We start from the raw sequence: 18,068 nt of genomic DNA, 5'->3' as shown, positions 1-18,068 counted from the left end.
AATTCTGAGGCCAAGCTGTCAAAAGGTGGTCTTTCAAATCTGGGTGATGGGTTTTAAAATTACATAAGCAAATTAAAGTTTTCTTTAATAGTTAATAGTGTGTATTACTGATGTGAATCAGAGGTGTTTCCCAGGTGTTGTGAGCCTTGAGACATGAACTGGGTTTTCTAAAAAATTATCCAGAAATGACACCGAGTAACAGAGAGGAGCATTTATTAAAGAGATCTCCCTTTAGTTTGTCTGAGTTTGGATTTTTGTCAGTATTTAGAACTGGTCCAGATCTTGGTAAGATCAGAGCTGCGTACCTGGAGGGTGCTCCCTGCTTTTTGTAGTCGTCATAGGTCCTTCCCTGGCTGTACATTTGTCCTCCCTCCTTCCCTCCTCTCCACCCCCTCTTGCTCTGGTCTCATCATGGGGAGAGACACTGCCAGCGTTTCTCATTCCTGGTGGAGAGCAGTGTACAGTTGTGGCTGCTGGTCTCTGTCTTGCTTTGCAGGAGAGATGCAGTGATGGCCATAGAGAGGTTGTCAACAGGATGCTCTGGGCACTCATCCTGGGTGAAAAGCCATGGAAAAGTATGTGATACCCCAGATCTGAGGTCAGAAGTCAGGGATGATGGAGTATGAAGGGTGAGGTGTAGCAGGTATGTGAGCTCTGTTAAATGAGCATTTTCCTGTCTCCCTCTTGGGCACACACAGACACTTACGTAGTAACATCTTATGTAGTATTTATGACCTTGCCTTGTAATCAGGCTCCTCCGCAGACAGCAGGCTTCACATTGTTCAGCACAGACATTTCCTTCCTCTTTCTGCACAGAAAACACTGTGCATTCACCACATGGGAGGTGAGCACTGAAATCTGAGCCAGCAGCGTAAGGATGGAGTTGGAAAGGAACAGAGATCAATCTGAAGCTGGGTTTCGATGAGTGCAGAAGCAGGACCTGAGAGGCAAGCTTGCCAAGTCCCCGGCGCTGCGTCACTGCAGCATCTGAGCCAGTGAACCTCTTGACCTATTTCTCTAAACTGTAGCTCACGTGTCCTCTGATTCCTGTGTGAATTTCCTCTGTCAGTCATTCGTTTCAGTGAATTACTGCATCTTTGCCATGTGACAGTGCTCAGAGTTGAAATGCAGCCATGTTTACCCATTTCTGTGGTTCTTAGTTGTTCATTTTTTAAGGCTGTGCTTATAGTTTTTTGTTGGTTGCAAGACACCCTTTGAGAAGCACATTTGGTGTGGTTTTATCTTCATTTATTTATGTTTAAAAGTTAGTTGGGTCAGAGCCTACTTAGAGTAGGTGGGGTGAGGTGGGAGACAGTGACAGTCCCTAGGAGCTGCCTGCTTCATGGGTGGGGATGAAGTCCTCATCTCGTGGAAGTGACCTGCCTCACCATCCTGTTCCCCTCCCCAGCTTCTACAGTCTGTGGCTCCGTCCAGGTTCAGGCTGGGAGAGAGAATGGCCACTGCATCACAGACATACTCACGAAGGGGAGTTTGCCAGGCAGACCTAAAAGGAGGCATCATCCAGGAGCATGGCTGCTCTGACCTCTCAGCAGGCAGGAGGGAGGTGTCCGAATTGGTGGCCCTGCTCTCTCACATCCTCTGTAGCGTCCAGAGTGGAGCCTCTAGTGATCATCGTCAGCGTCCAGAATATCCTTCCTGCAGGTGCTAGTCAGTCAGGGTTTATTGGGTGCTAATCTGATAGCAGCAGCTCTGTTCCTGGCCAAGTGTGTCAGTTAGATGTTCTTCTGGCAGGGTTGTTGGAGGTGTTTGCTGTGGCTAAAATTTAAGGGAAGGAGATGAGTGTGAATCATTTTAAACCTGAATAACTGAACACAGCTGGCTGCTTTTGGCTGTATCGTTTATTGATTACTGTTAATCAGACCTGATGAATCCTGAGCCCTTCTACACACACACACACACACACACACACACATACTTTTTTTTTTAAAGACCCCAGCCCCTTAGGCAGCCACTATTATAGGATCCCTTTTTGCCATCTCTGGTTCAAACAACCCTCTATTCAAAGTACCCATCACTCTATTTTCAAGTTCTCTGCTTGTGCATCTCTCCTTTCCATTCAGTTAAGGACTCTTTAGGACAGGCTGTGGGTTATGCATCTTTTTGATGCTCCCATTGCCAAGCACACTCCGTCAAAAGCTAGCCCAGGGCTCTCCAGTGTGCCAGGAAAAATAGAGGGAGTCCTCAGGTTGGCCACAGGGATGACAGGATGGGCTCGTGGAGGGAGATGGTGCTTTGGGGGTTTTGTTTTTTAACTCTTTCATTTGAAATAAGTCAGACTTAGGGAAAGTTGTAAAAATAGTACAAAGAATTTCTGTACACCCTTTTCCCAGATTCCCCAACATTTTACAATATTTGCGCACTCTCTCTCTGTATATAACTTTTTTCCTGAAATGTTTGAGAGTAAAAGACAGGTTGTAGGAATGGGTGAAGAGGTGGAAGAGAAGAGGTGAGTTGGGAGCCCTTACAGTAACCCAGGTGAGAGAGAATGGGACCTGGCCTGTCTGGAAATGGCAAGGGAGATAAGCGGGGTTGGAGCTGGTACCTATTGTGAGAGGACACCCTGTAAGTTTTGCTGATGGGCTGGAGGACAGGAGTGAGAAGGATGGCTTTCCAGATTTTGGCCTGAGTGACTGGAACAGTAGAATTGCCCTTGTTGAGATGCGGACCCTGGCAGCAGTGTGTTTGGGCTGAATCTGAGGTCCAAGTGCAGAGGCCAAGATGTGTTGGGGAGGAAAATCAGAGAGCAAGACCCCAGAGAACTCAAGCAGTTCATGAAGACCGTGTTAGCTTATTTATCATTAAGTTAAATGTGTCTCCGCAGGCAAAGTGGCCTGAGAGCTGCGCGGCGTTTTCAGCTGTTTACGTGAACTAACCCTGCAGTCCTTGTGCATTTTCCTACCCTTAGTAACGGCAGACAGTCCATTTGCATCAGCAGTTACAGTGAGCCATGCTGACGTCCTCTTATTCACAATTCGCCATCACTTTAGTCTGACATTTGTTTTTGTGCTTTATCAGCATCCCCTCTCGTTTGCCCTTAAAGTATGTGTAACACACATAATCCATCATCTCCACCAGCATTCCTGAGGCAGGTTAGATTCAAGGTCAGTGTCCCCACAGAAGGCCGTCGGAAGTAAGAGTTTGGGGTTGGGGCAGAGGTCTAAACTGAATGTGGAAATTTAGGGATTATCACTATGTCGGTGTTGTTAAAATCATGGGACTGGAGGAAGTCACTAGGGAATGAGTATAATTCGGAGAGGAAAAAGAAGTCCGTGGTCCAAAGCTGGAGCACTTATGAAACCGCAAAGATGAGAGGAAGACAGAGCAGGGGACAAAAGGAATGTTAGTGGAAACCGAGCGCAGGAACTATTTCCAGAGGAGTCGCTGATAGATTCTCGCTGCAGGTTGATGAATGGAGGCTGAGGGTTGGGCTTGCAGCCGGCCACTCTGTGACCCCAAGGAGTGTGGGACACAAGGATGCCAGGAGCCCGACAGAGAGCAGGAAGGAAGTTGGGAGTGAGCTAGACTTCTCTTTGGAGATAGTTGGTTTGATGAAGTGAGGTTTATTTTAGCTAGTTAGTCATGACGGCAGGCAGGGTTACTTAGTTTATTTTTAACCTCTGGGTTCTTATCCTTGGGAGCACATTAACACCCTTTAGCTGGAAAACTAAAGGTGTAGAAACAGCTCTTTAATTGTGTGCAGTGTTTGGGGCATCACAAAGAACATGTTCTCCGCAGTGACGGGGCCTTTGGGTTAACTGTGAAAAGCCATGCTTTCAGAAGGCCACACATTTCCTGTAGAAACGGTGAAGTGGGGAAGTCGCTTTCTGCTTCACTGAAGCAGACTGATGGAGCTGGCCTTGCTGAAATCGATAATGTGGGTGACAGGTAGTTGTAGTTAATGAGAAGACGCTGATCTGTCACATATGAGCTTTGTGTCCTTGGGTGAGTCATTTAACCTTCCTGAGCTTGAGTTTTCTCATCTATGAAATGATACTGTCTACCCTGCCAGGGATAGTTATTTATAACACTTTAGTGGCTTGTTTGGAAGAGCAACTATCATTAGATTTATTGGTGTCTCATGAAATATACAAGGGAGACCGGATTTGGTTTCTCTGGGGGAGTATCAGCAGCAGTTTATTGAACATTCATATACAATGCTCTGTATTAGGAAAATTACATATTGATTTATTTCATTTTATAACTACAGTTGACCCTTGAATAACATGGGGGTTAGGGGCACTGACCCCCTACACAGTCAAATCCACGTATAACTTTTGACTCCCCCCAAACTTAACTCCTAATAGCCCACTGTTGGCCAGAAGCCTTACTGATACCATGAACAGTCTATTAACACATACCTTTATGTGCACAGGGTGGGGCAAAAGTAGGTTTATAGTCTTGAGGACGTGAAGCACAGTTTATTCTTGTGTTATTATTTATTAATTATTGTAGTATTTTCCATAGAAACAACTGTAAACTTATTTTTGTCCCACCCTGTATGTATTGTATACTGTATTCTTACAATAAAGTAAGCTAGAGAAAAAAAAAGTTAAGAAAATCAAAAGAGAAAATACATTTACCGCATTTATTGAAAAAACTGTGTATCTGCGAAGCCCGCAGTTCAAACCATGCATTTCCAGGGTCAGCTGTGCTCTTCAAAGTGGAGACTGTCCTTTAACTTTCTTTCCCACACAATAAGTATACTGATGACTGTGTTGGTAACGGTCAGAATTTATTGAGGACTCCTTCTTTGCTGATTTCTTTACATAAGGGCATTAAACAAACCAACACAGCCCTGTCAACAGGCTCCGCTCCTCATTCCATAGAAAGAGGGAGGTGCACTCGGGCACCTCCAGAAAGCTGCGGCGCCGGACTTCCACCCGTCTGTTCACGCCAGAGTCTGGCATTCGCTGTATCTACATAGTGCAGTCACTGCATTTTCTCAGAGCTGGAGTCTCACTTGCTCTAGGAGCACCGCAGCTCCCGGCCTTGAGAAGCTGCTGTGAGACCAGCTGTTGTGTTAATTGGCTTCCATTAGCACAGTGACATATGTCACCCAACCCGTGGTACCCACTGTCCTCCCCCGCCATGCATGCAGGAGTAGGCTCCGTCTGCCCAGGAAAGGGGCAGACAGACAGTGGCCTCAGCCCTGCCCCTGGGGCAGCCTCACCCTGTGCCTGCTGTTGGGGCCCCACAGGCTGTCAGAGGGGACTTGGTGCAGGTGGAGCCCGGGGCCCAGGCACTTTGTGAAGACAGATGATGGCCTGGCTGCAGGCGTCTCCACTGGGGGCTACATCACTCAGGGTCCCTGACGGGGAGGAGGTGGGTCAGATTCCCATAAGAGTGCTGAGGGGGCGTTCACACACAGACCACATCGGTGTTGTCTTCCGGGATGAGGAGCAGCATCAGCAGGAGGGTGGTGACGTTTGTGACGGATATTAGACTGATTTCTGACCCAGGTCCCTTTTCCTCAGCTCCTCCCAGGCTTGCTTTAAATAGAGCTCTTACCTGCCTCTGAGCCGAGGTCCTGGCTGCATCTATAAGCTTAGTGTTGTTTCCTGGATATCACGTTTTCCTCTTGGAGTTTATTTCCTGGAATGCCCAGAGCAGAGGTGACAAGCTTTTCTGTAGAGGGCCACCGCAAATATTTTAGGCTTTGGGTCTCTGTTGCAACTGCTTTACTCTGCTCTTGTGTCCTGAAAGCAAGAGGTACATGAATGGCCCTGGCTGTGGCCCAGTGAAGTTTTATCTCCACAAACAGGCTTTGGGCCAGATTTGGTCATTCACCCCCCAACTCAGATGTATGAGGGTGTGGATGGGCTTGTGCACAGAATGAACCCTAACTGTTACCACGTTGTTTTGAATCTGGCTGAACCTGACTGTTTGGGGAGCAGCACCCAGATTCCAGTGAGTCGTCAGGGGCACCATTGCCTGCTCAGTGGTCTCCTTTCCTGTTCGCTGGGCTGGTGGTGTGGGCTCTTTCCTGTGGCAGACCATGGTGTTCGTGAGGTCACGGGTGGCAAGTGAGTGCGGACAGCGGCATATCCCTTACTTAAGGATCGCTGTTGTGGTTCACCCCTGCATTTGAAATACGCTCTCAGATTCAGTATGGTGCAGGGCCCGGCTGCTCAGAGTTGGACCATGGACCAGTAGCAGGGCGTCCCCTGGGAGCTCGTCAGACATGCAGACTCTCAGGCCCACCCAGACCTGGGCAATCAGGATCTGCATCCTAACAAGAGCCCCAACTGAGCTGTGTTCCCAGGAAAGTCGAGAAGCACTGGTTCAGGGCATGGAGACAGAAAGGAAGCATTTTAAAAATTCTTTTATCTTCAGATTTTTGATACTGAAAGTGTAACAACACAACTTTAGAGTGGTGGAGGCTTTTCAGGCATCTTGTAAGAGTCATAACTCAGTGTTATTTTCCTGACAGAAGGGTATTAGGGCCCACTAATGGGTGGTGTGCAAAGTCCTAGATCAGTTCAGAATACTAGACTGAAGGTACTTCCCTTGCAGCGGAGCTGGGAAACCCCTCCAGCTCTATGCCTCGGTTTCTCCTGTGTGAGACATTTATAACTGATGACGTTTAAAGCTCTCATTGGTTGGAAGTATTCGTTTTATCTGTTTCACACCATATGCTTGGACCCTCCCTCTCCTGCCGCCTGTGAGTCTTGAGGAGGGTATTTACACCCCAATATTTCGTGTGAACCCCTCCTCCCATCCCTCTAGACTGATGGTCGCAGTGTCAGCCCAGCCGTCTGGGATCAGAGAGCAGCCCAAAATGCATGAATTGCAGAACCTCGGGATTGTCAGAAGGCAAAGCCAGAATGCCGAGCAGATGCCATCTCAGAGGTGCTGTTAGAAAATGGTCTGGGGGTTACAGGTGATTAAGGTTCACTCAGTGGAAAAGGCCAGTGACTCAGAGGTTCCTGGAAGCTGCTGCCTCCACTTCCTCCACCAGAGGTAAAGTTACAGCTTCAGATGACTTAGGTTAGGCTTTTTAATCACACAAAATAGGGTCTGGGGAGATGCATGCAGTCTCCTCGGAAGTGCAAAATGATAATGTTTACTAGAAAATATTTATTGTGTCTGTTACTGGAAATGTATTTTACAGCTTGGCCAAGAATCCTAATGATCCTGGACCTCCCTCTTTCTCCCCTACCTCCTCTCTCCTGGTTCTCCCTGAGCTTTAGCATCAGAGCCTGTTGTGTTCAATGAGACCAGGTTTCTAAGTTCAGTCTTCCTTTCCTTTTTCCCTTTTGTTTTTACTCCTTCCTTTGCTGAGAAGAAAAACCCTTTCATGGATAAAGATGAAACAGCCTGCGGGAAGTTCAAGAGCTCAGGTCTTTAGGGCTTCCCGGCTCTCTTTGCTCTCAGGAACTCGGCTCGTTCTTTACAGAAACAGAGCTAGCCCCTAATGTACTCAGCCAGTTCAGCGATCCTGTTTCCTGTTTATTGCTGTTGCGTGACGAAATCTTTTCTTTAAATTCCAGTTACCTAGATCTTACCTAGGTGAATTTCCATAGGTGAATTCCTTTTATCTAGCATTATCAGATACAACATGCAGTATGTCTCCTGCTTGATTCTACCTCACCTTGACCAAGTAGGGTTTTCCCTCTGACTCTTAATTCTCTACCTTGAATGTGCTGGTCTTCTGCCCACAGTCCCAGTCCATGAAGGCAAAAGAACACATCCATCCCCCCCAGACCCAGGCAGCCGCCTGCACTGCAGGTTAGTTTTACTAGTTCTAGAATTTCATAGCAGTGGGTTCACACAGTGTGCCTTTTTTCCTGTGTCTAGCTTCTTTCATGTAGCTCCTTTTTGAGATGCATCTGAGTTATGCATATGGATAGTTTCTTACTATTGTAAGACATTTTCCATTGAATGCGTATATCACAGTTCATTCTTCCGCTTATTTCTTCGTGGCCATTTAGCTTGTGTGCAGTTCTTGGTGGTTCTCAGCAAAACTGCTGATGTTTTCATGTGGACGGATGCAATCACTTCTGCTGGGTGAATACCTAGTTAGTTCCTGGATCACATGGCAAGTGTACATTTAACTTTGTAAGAGGCTGCCAGACTGCTCTCTAACGCACTGTCCCGTGTGGGCTCCCAGCAAGTGAGGACGAAGGTTCCCGCTGCTCTGCAGTCTGCCAAGGCTGGGTCTCAGCAGGGTTGTCCTCCTGGCCGTTCTCCTGGGCGTATAGGAGAGTCGCACTAACCTGAGATAATGAGATGAGCCCCTTTCCTGTGCTTGTTGGTCGCTGTGTCTTTTCTGTGGAAATGTTTGTGCCTCCTCTGCCTGTTTTTTTTTGTTCTTTGTGTATGTTCTCAGTAGTCTGTGTGGTGGTGTCAGCACTTTGTCACACACATGTTGCACGTATTTTCTTAATAATTTCTTCCCCAATGTCCAGTTTATTAATTTTTTTTTATATTAGTACTTTTTGGTGTCCTAAGGAATCTTGACCTACTGCAAATTCATAGATAATTTCTATGTTTTTGTCTAGCTGTTTTATAGTTTTACTTTCATATTTAGCGCTCTGATCCACTTGAGTTAATTTCTGTATACGGTGTGATGCAAGGGTGCTGCTCAGTTTTTCCCTTGTCGATATCCACTTGTCCAGCACCATTCGTTCAAAAGACTGTCCTCTCCCCACTGAACCTTGGCATCTTAGTCAAAACTCAATTGGCCATTTATGTGTGGGTTTATTTCTGGACTTTGTTCTGTTTCACTGATCTATCCTAATGCCAACCCTACGCTGGACTGATTATTTTAGCTTTATAATTAGCCTTGGAAGTGCTTAATTTAAGTCCTCCAGCATCGTTCTTTTCCCCGAGTGCTTGGCTGCTATACCTCATTTCATTTTCTGCATTTTAGAATATGCCTATTAGTTTGTGTGGGGTGTTTTTGTTTTTGTTTTGTTTTTTGTTCAGCATTTTTGCAAAAAATGCTGCTGAGATCTTGGTTGGGATTGTGCCAAGTGTGTATATTCATTTTGGGGGGAATAATTCGCATATTAGCAGTGTGGAGTCTTCTAACACATGAACATGGCATTTCTCCTTTTGAGTCTTCATGAGGTTCCTCAGCACCTTGGCTAGTAGCTGTCAGTGGAGGGCCTCCCATGTGTTTTGTTAAATTTACCCTTTAGTAGTTCATGCATTTTAATGCTATTACAAACAGAACTACTTTCTCTTTCACTTTTTAATGGTTCCTTGCTAGTAAGGAGCTTACTATTTTATAGAGACATTGGCAAATGAGTAGACAGACGAGGAACTGAAGAATGGACAAGAGGCATTCAGCCTGCAGTGAGTTGGTTTGTGGAGGCTTTGCAGAGCAGGAGGCATCTGGGGCCCTTAGAGAATCTGGATTGTAGAGAAGATGCGTGCCAGGGCAGGCGTGTTTCAGAAAGCAGGAGCTGGGGTCAGAGGCAGGGGCATGAGGAGTGTTCTGACAGGAATGAGTAGAAGCTGGGTCAGGCCACACGGAGACATGAGGCGGAGTATGGAAGGTGGTGGGTTTATAAGGAACAAGGCCAGATTGACAAGGGGATTCACTGCTGGACAAGGTTGAAAACTGTGTTCAGTGGGTGATTGGGAGCCCTCGCGTGTTCATGGGCTGGGGAAATGGAACCATGTTTTTTGCATTATATAGTTATATTATATAATATAATATTTGCCATTTTGACTAACTTTCAGTGTCTAGTTCAATGGCATTAAGTATATTCACATTGTTATACAGCCGTCACCACCATTGTCTCTAGAACTCCTTTCATCTTGAAAAACTAAAACTCTGCCTGTTAAAATAGCTCCTGTCCCCCTCCCCAGCCCTGGCACCCACCATTCCACTTTCTGTGTCTATGGATTTGACTATTCTAGGGACCTCATATATGTGGAATCATGTAATAGTTGTCCTTTTGTGCCGAAATTGTTTCAGTTGGCATAATGTGTTCAGGGTTCATCCATGTGGCAGCAGGTGTCAGTTTCTTTCCTTGTGAAGGCTGAACAATATGTCACTATGTGGACTGATTACATTACAGTTATCCACCCATCGTCAGGGGACACTTGGGCTGCTCCCATCTTTGGCTTTTGTGAATACAAAGTCTTTCTTAAGTGCAGATGACTTCAGATGAAGTAGGGATTTGGAACTAAGAAATCTAACATAAAGTTGTTGGCTACATGCATTTTCACAGAGTCCCCTTCATTTCTGGCTGTTTGTATTTCCTTGCATACTGTCTGTCTCTAACTTGAATGTAGAGATTATGTTTGTTTTGCTTATTATTATATGCCCCACACTTAGGCACCTAAACATTTGTGCAATGAGTTGTTATTTTTAGATAAATATTTAAAATATCTTACAGTAAATAGAACTTAAATTTGCATTTTCCTTTCCATCCTGCTATTGCTGTCATTCTTCATATTCCCTCGGGTAGGCCTGCCTCTTTCTGCTCCGACCTCTCCCTACACCAGTCATCCTTAGCGCTGCTCCGGAATTATCTCTAAAAAATGGAGATTCATCGAGGCCACTTTTTCTGAAAACCTCTCCCTTTCATGGAACAGTGGTTCTATGCGTCCACATGTTGGTCTGCCTCTACACTGTGAAGCTGGAGTGTCAGGGGCTTGCCTTTAAATTTTGAGTACAGTGTCTTGAACATGGTTGGTGTTTAACAACTTATTACTGAATTAAATGGAACAGATGTAAATGAGATGAAAATACGATGCTCTCAGTATCATATTTAAAACTTTGGTGAGCAACCAGCTTGGTTTTGAGCAAGAGTCCTGACCTGCCAGCCTAGGAATCAGCTTCAGAATGAGGAGGTGTGGGCCCTGTAGTGCTTTCCAGTCACATATATCACTGTGATTAGTAACAGCATGTGTGGGTCTGGGCTTTGTCTCTTGCCTTCTACAAAACAATGGGAGGATGTTTTTACTTAGGGCTTAAGTCATTCGTCCACATATTAATCGGACTTGTGCGAATCATGATATCTTCCTAAAAGAATGTGTTCTGTGGACTTTTACAGTGATTCCTCTGGGGAACTCCTCACTGGCTCTGAATAGTGCAGAAAGACCGATTCTCAGGATCAGAATAGACAGGCATACAGGCCCTTCTAGAAATGCAGGCTTTCCTCTGGGATGTGGGCAACTGTGTTACAGGTTCATGTTCAGATTCAGGGCCAGTGCTGAGACTGAGCTGCGACTGTCAGTCCTGTTCAGACAGGAGTAACAAGCAGAGGCCTTGCTTTCCCTCTTCAGATTTGGATGAAACCAGCTTTGAGTGACTGTCTCTGAAGTCACAAGCTTCTATTCACAGGCTTTTGTCGGCTCCCCACAGCAGGCTGCTGGGCATGTAGCTGTTGTCCCCACGCTCTAGACAAGGGTCTGGGAATCAAAGAGGTGGGGGGCTTGTGCTCCGTCATCAGACATGCAGATACAGTCAGTCATCTGGAGTCTTATGTCTTTCCAGCCAGATAGGATCTGATGCGGTGCCGCTTGCTCTGAGATTTCCCAGGTCAACCTCTGGGCAGCCCAGTTAGATTATGTGCAGAGGCCTGTGGATGTGTTTGCAGGAACTGCTCTGAGAGTCTTCACTGTAACCCTATAAGGGAAAATATGTAGTGCCTCCCTTGAGTGGCAGCTCCTTGCTTCCCTGCCACATGAGTTCTGAGTCCCTCACCAAGCACACGTCTGAGTATCCTCACAAGGCGCCCGAGGTCTCAGCAGAGAAGGCCCTGTCCAGGAGGTGATCAGCTCATTTGAGAAAATGAACTTGTCAGAATCTGTCTTGCACTGCTTTTGATGTGTGTGTTCTAAAAATACCATAGGAGACACAGTTACTCTTGAGAGGAAGGTCTCTGGTATTTTTCTCTGCAACTTTCTCTTCCAAACAAATCTCAGGAATTTGGTCTGTTGTGGAGATTTAGAAACAAACAGTGAGTGAACCCAGCAAACACATATTGAGTGTCTGTTGGGTGCTGCTTCCCTGGCAGGCGTCTTGCTAGGCATCTAGGTGCACGGAGAGGTCACATGCGGTCCCTGACTTCACACTGCCTGCTGACTGGTGGAGCAGACATTCACCCACAGTTATGATGTGATGTGAGATATGGTGAAGGCAGGCTGAGGTGCTGGTAACAGAGCTGAGTGTTGATGGGTAGGTAGGCAAGAGGCACCTGGTTAAAGAGGTGAGGTTGGTGTGTGTGTGAGGGACCAGACAAGGATGTGCAGGTTAGGTCACACCTATAGAGAGCAGCAGAGAGTGCCAAGGTCAATGCCAAAAGCAACCTGATGGATGCTTTCAGAAGAGCTACAGAGTGACGCAAGGCGGGGAGGGAAGGAGATGGGTCTGGGCAAAGAAGCAGCAGCTGGTTAATCTGATACAAGGTCAGGAGAAGTCATTAAAAAGAAGATAGGGGACAAGGGCAGTTTCCTGAAATGCAGGTTGGTTCTGGGGCCAGCCATGTTTCACAGTCTGTCTTAATTGGAGCCTCAGATGTGGCCCAGTGGTCCTCAGGGACATGAGATGGGGTTTTATGAAACAACAGTCCCCAGTGCCCCAGCCTCTAGAGACTGTCAGCTTGAAGAGCGGTGTATGGCAGGCAGGCAGCGGAAGTGCTACTCCCCAAGGTCATGGGACAGGCGGAAGGAGGAAAGAGGACATGCCGTCTGCTGTCCAGGCCTCATGCTTTTATTTCTATGTAGCCTCCTTGATTAGTCTTTTCATTTTACATCTGAATCTGAGCAGTAGTTAGAAAATCTTTTCCATACCAAGATTATAAAAGAATTCACCTGCTGTTTCCTCAAGGACTTGAACGCTTGCATTTTTAAATATTTTTAAATATTTGATTGCATTTGGTGCTTAATATTTGATGCTTGCATTTTAAAATATTTTTAAATATTTGATTCTCAAGTATCTTTATAGTTTTTTCCTGGTATATGATGTAAAGTAAGTATTCAATTTTATTTTATTTTTCCCAGTTACTACCAGTTGTCCTGACTCTATCATTTCCCCATTGGTTTGAGACACTACATTGGTCAGATGCTGTGTATCTGTTGGTAGTTACACATGCTGGCCTCAGTCATGGGGTCTTCAGTTGTGGGAGGTGTTGTAGACTGTAGAATAGTAAGTACATTTGAAAAGGATGTCATAAACCAGTGGTCCTCGAACTTTTTTGTTTAGAACTTTTTGGTCTCGAAATATGGATTGAAAGCCCCAAAGAGCTGTTATTTATGTGGGAATATCTATAGATATTTACCATACTAGCATTTAGAACTGGCAGACTTCTGAGATATTAATTCATTTAAGAAATAATATACATTTATGAAAAATAGCCATACTTAACAGATGAGAGAGCTTGTGAGAGTGCATTGTTGCTGTTTCTGCAGGTAGGTCCTTGCAGTATTGGCTTCATAGAGGCAACCTGGGCTCTCCCACATGCTTCTGCGTTCCCATCACTACAAAACCTTGCTTTGGTGGCAGTACATGAGAAAATCTGGCCCCACACAAATGTGTGGTTGGAAAAGAGAGTATTTTGGTGCCTTTTCGGAAAATTGTGGATGTTTTTCTTTGATACTACACCAATATCCGACAAGTGCCAGTTTTTTAAAGGTCAGCTGCAGTGTGGACTCAAGCTGTATCAGAAAGAGCAACTCAGTTTGTTAGGTTAGAGAATTTCAGCCTGATCCACGTTAGGTGTATCTCACCCATGTGTGGCTGTGTGACTGAGTGGGGTGGACCTTCCCAGTGTCAACACACTGCATGATATGAATCAGAAAGTCACACTTTCTCTCTAGACAGCCAGGCTATCTCAGGCTGCAGAAGTGGCTCACTCGCACTTTCTACTCATTCCACCGGGTATTAAAGGTGTGTCTTCAGGGTTGGGATTTAATGAAAGCAGTGATTTTTCCTGCTTCATCAGGGTCAGCAGAGACATTCCAAGTGAAGAAAGTAGCGTTTGTTTCAGTTTTTGGACTATGGGTGTCTGGTGAGGATGCAGTGACCACCAGGACAGTTTAGTGTCACTGCTTTGACTAAGACTTCAGCAGGTTAGGCACCTCTCATTTGCACCATCAGTGCAGAAAAAGGCGAGTAATGTCTTACTATTATGAGAATAGCTTGATCTGCGGGCTCCCTGAAAGGAGTCCATCAGAGGTAGGCAGCATGATTTAAAACTTTCTGATGACTTAAAACGTGCTGACATCAGCCACGTAATTCAGAGCTGTGGATGTGAGAGGGAGAGGCTGCCACAGCCCTAGAAGGAAGACATGATGGGAAGCCAGGCCTACGCACGCTTTGTAAGTCCTCCTTGCAGCCAGCACCCTTTGTCATAACTGTATAAACACGTGCACAGCCTGCCTGGGGATGGAGCCAGCCCTATAAAAGTAGAGTCGGGTGTTGAGTTTCCAAAACCATGTCCTAGTGATTATTGGAAAACTATTTGGCATTTGAAACTACCATCTCCTTCTTGACATTGAAATTTAATATCGTGCAATTGACACCGTGATGATGTCAGGCGTTTGGGTCGTGACTCCCATCTGCTGGCAACATGGCTCTGGAGCATCTGCCAGCTCAACGTTGTTGCCTCAAGCACAAGTGGAGGAGTAGCACATTTGTCAGAAGAGGATGCATGAGTCTGTTAGTGGACCCAGTTTTCAGCAAACTTGTTTTAATGTTGGAGTAAAAATTCAGCCATCAAGCTGGACATGAAATGCTTTGAGTCAAATCTAGCATTTATATTTTGACATTTGGAAATCAGTGGGTCTAATAGTACCTTCGTCCTTTGTTTTCAGCAATGGAGGAGTTAATAGTTGAACTTCGTCTCTTTCTTGAACTTCTGGACCATGAATATCTAACATCAACTGTCAGGGAGAAGAAGGCAGTGATCACGGACATCCTGCTGCGGATACAGTCGTCCAAAGGTATGTCTCACTGAACTCTCGTCCTCCCCCCAGTCTCCTGAGCCTCCGAACCACCTTCACCTCCACCCTTTCCTAAAACATACTCATTTGTTTATTAACTTATGGGTTTGTTTAGTCATCAAGTTGTCATCAAAGGTTTTACTATGTGCCAGGGACTGCAGTAGTCTCTCAGTGTAGAAAGATAAAGCCTTTAAGGAGCCTAAAGGAAGAGTGGGTGTATTGGGGGCCCCCAGAGCACCCCAATACTCAGAGATTCACGAGGAGTACTCAGCATATAGTTGTACCTTCTCATGCCCAGGATTTATTACAGGAGTACTGAGGGTGCCCAGCCAGGATGCAGGGGAAAGATAGGCATGGTCTGGAGGAGTCCATGTGTAGCTTCCTTATGCCGATCTCTCCCTGAGTGTCACACAGCACGCAACTCTTCCCTCAGCAACACAAACGTGCAATCTGTGTGCCACCAAAATTCCAGACTCCCAGGAAAGCAGGTTTATTAGGGCTCTCCTAAGACAGAAAGAGAGAGAGCAAGTGAGGAGATTAACTTTAGGGGTCGGCTCATGTGGTTATGGAGGCTGAGAAGGCCCATGACCTTGTTGCAAGGAGATACCCAGGACAGTGACAGTGGAACTCAGTCTCAGTCTGAAGGCCTCAGAATCAGGGCTAATGGCGTGGGTCCTGATCTGAGTCCCAAAGCTCGAGAGCTGGTGTCAGAAGGCAGGAGAAGTAGGATGTCCCAGCTCACAGAGAGAGCCTGCTTGCTCTTCTTCCACCTTTTTGTGGTCCCTGGTCCCTCAACTGATTGGATAATGTCCACCCATGTGGAAGAGGGCTGCCCCTTCACTCGGTTCACTGATTCAAATGCTAATCTCTTCCAGAAGCATCCTACCAGACACCCAGAAACAGTGTTCCATCAGCTCTCTCTGCATCCCTCAGCCCAGTCAAGCTCACACAAAATTCACTACCACAGCCGGTGTTTGGTGTAAACCACATTTTTTGCACAAACAGTCTAGGCACAGTGAACCAGCCTTGGCAATTAGGGATGATGGCAGCACTTCTGAAGTCCATGTTCCCAGATACCAGCCAAGGGCCATCCTTGCAAGCAGGCCCTTGTAGAGAGAGCAGCCTCAGGCCTGCTTTTATGCCCAGTGGGTAGGACAGAAAAGCAAGTAGTGGTAAGCCTGGTAAGTATGTTGTGGCAAGCATTAGCATGTAAGGAGAGTCCTAGGAGGGAATCCAGTTCAGTTCAGTGAGAAAGTGGGGCAGGGCAGGGCCAGTTCTTGGAGGATCCCAGGTTAGACTGGGAAACTCTGTAGGAGACAGCTGGATGAGATGTAAGGGTTTCTTTTCAACAGCTCTATTGAGGTATAATTCACATACATACTCTACCCATTTGAAGTGTACAGTTCATTGGTTTTCAGTGTATGAAGCCATGGTATGACACAGTTAGATGTGCATTCTGGATCTCGGGTTGAGGGATTTGGTAGCCACATGAGGCCCTGGGCAGATGGGAGCACAGGATCAGGACTGTGTTCTGGGGACAAGTATGAAGTGTTCACTATTGAAAGGATATTGTTGCTTCCCTGCCTGGACTCTTCCATGTGTGTCTACTCTGGCCCCACACAGGTATGTGGTTGGAAAAGAGTATTTTGATGCCTCTTCAGATAATCTTGAGTATTCTTCGTTGATACTGCACCAAAACTCAGTGAGCTTCTTAAAGGTCAGATGCAATGTAGACTAACTGGTTTTGGTTCCTGGCTTGTCACCAAGCATGTAACCTTGCAGAAGTCACTTAATCTCTTTACACTTCGGTTTTTTCTTCTGTGAAAAGGGCAGATGTGAGCACCTACCTAGAAGATTGTTGTCAGAACTGAATGAGATAATGTATGTCCAAACAGTGCCTGACCCACAGTAGACACTCCGATAGCATTTCTCTTCAAGCTCATTCCCTCTGTGTACACCCTTCCCTCAGCCATTCTAGGGCCTCTTGCCACAGGAGTTGCTGTCTTTTCCCCCATTTCCCTTCCTCTCTTCCTCTGTCCAATGAGTTCCAATCCTTTGGTTATTTATGCTTCATTCTGATGTATCTTCTGATATTTTCCAATTCACTAATTCTCTCCTTAGCTCTTTAATTTGCTTAAAACTCACCCACTGACTGTTTTAGTGGTAGTGTTTCCATTTCCCTCCCTCCCTCCCTCCCTCCCTCCCTCCCTCCCTCCCTCCCTCCCTCCCTCCCTCCCTCCCTCCCTCCCTCCCTCCCTCCTTTCCTTCTTTCCTTTCCTTCCTTTGTTTATTGTTTCCAGTTCTCTGCCAGTATTCTGGTCTGTGTTGCAGCTTCTGGAGGTCAGGGACTTTGACTTCCCATATTTTTCCGATAGCCTGTAGCACTGTGCTTGACTCATTTATAGATGATCATTGTTAAGTGATTGTTTTACTAGGTCTTTCCAGGTGAGCTCTTGGCATATAAATAGTACTGTGCCCAAATTAAATCTAGCTCCTTCTTCTTGCCTTCACTGGTATAGTGCTCACCACGTTTTCTGAGAGTCAGTTGTATATATACTTGCCTTCCCAGCTGGAATATGAGTGCCCTGAGGGGGTTAGCTTGTATCAGCCATGCCAGTAATAAAGTATGTCTGTTACAGTACCTGAGTTTAAGAGGGCACTTAATACACACTTACTGATTCCCAGGAAACTATGTGCCCCCTTAGTACATGGGTAGGTGCCAACCCGAGTAGGAATTCAGGTGAGCAAGTTGTCCTTGAGAGGCCACGTAGCACAGTGGGGGAATATGGGCTTTGCTACCAGCTCCGTCATTGCCACCTGTTAATACTTCAGTTAGGTTCTTTAACCATTTTTGCCAGCCATAGGCTCTCCTATAAAATGGAGACCAGAAACACCTACTTTGCAGGGTTGTCGAGAAGGATCAGAGATAGTGTTTGTGAAGAGTTAGCACAGGGCTGAGGAAGTGACAGCTGATGCAGTGCCGCCTCCTCCTCCTCACCCAGTCTTCTGGTTTTGGTTGACCCCTCAGGTTTTGAAGTGAAAGACCATGCTCCGAAGCAGGAGACCCCCAGCAGCCTGCCGGCCCCGCCCCAGATGCCTCTGCCGGAGATACCGCAGCCTTGGCTGGTGAGTTGTCCCGCCCT

General features: G+C 46.2%; 1 protein-coding gene across 3 annotated transcripts in view; it reads left to right on the top strand.

Annotated features, from left to right (window-relative positions):
* The window catches only part of AFAP1 (actin filament associated protein 1), a 100,481-nt gene that overhangs the window by 26,709 nt on the left and 55,704 nt on the right, over positions 1–18,068 (top strand). For all 3 annotated transcript variants that reach the window (XM_087828385.1, XM_016195798.2, XM_016195797.2), the window contains exons 3-4: positions 14,797–14,925; positions 17,954–18,051. In XM_087828385.1, coding sequence (XP_087684511.1) covers positions 14,799–14,925; positions 17,954–18,051 — 225 coding nt within the window. In that variant the 5' untranslated portion in view covers positions 14,797–14,798. The remainder of the gene's footprint in view (positions 1–14,796; positions 14,926–17,953; positions 18,052–18,068) is intronic.

The sequence above is a fragment of the Miniopterus natalensis genome, chromosome 1 (assembly GCF_054644295.1).
Source record: "Miniopterus natalensis isolate mMinNat1 chromosome 1, mMinNat1.hap1, whole genome shotgun sequence".
NCBI classification, from domain to species: Eukaryota; Metazoa; Chordata; class Mammalia; order Chiroptera; family Miniopteridae; genus Miniopterus; species Miniopterus natalensis.
Note: the sequence above shows the minus strand (reverse complement) of the source record. Positions and strands in the feature narration are given on the sequence as shown.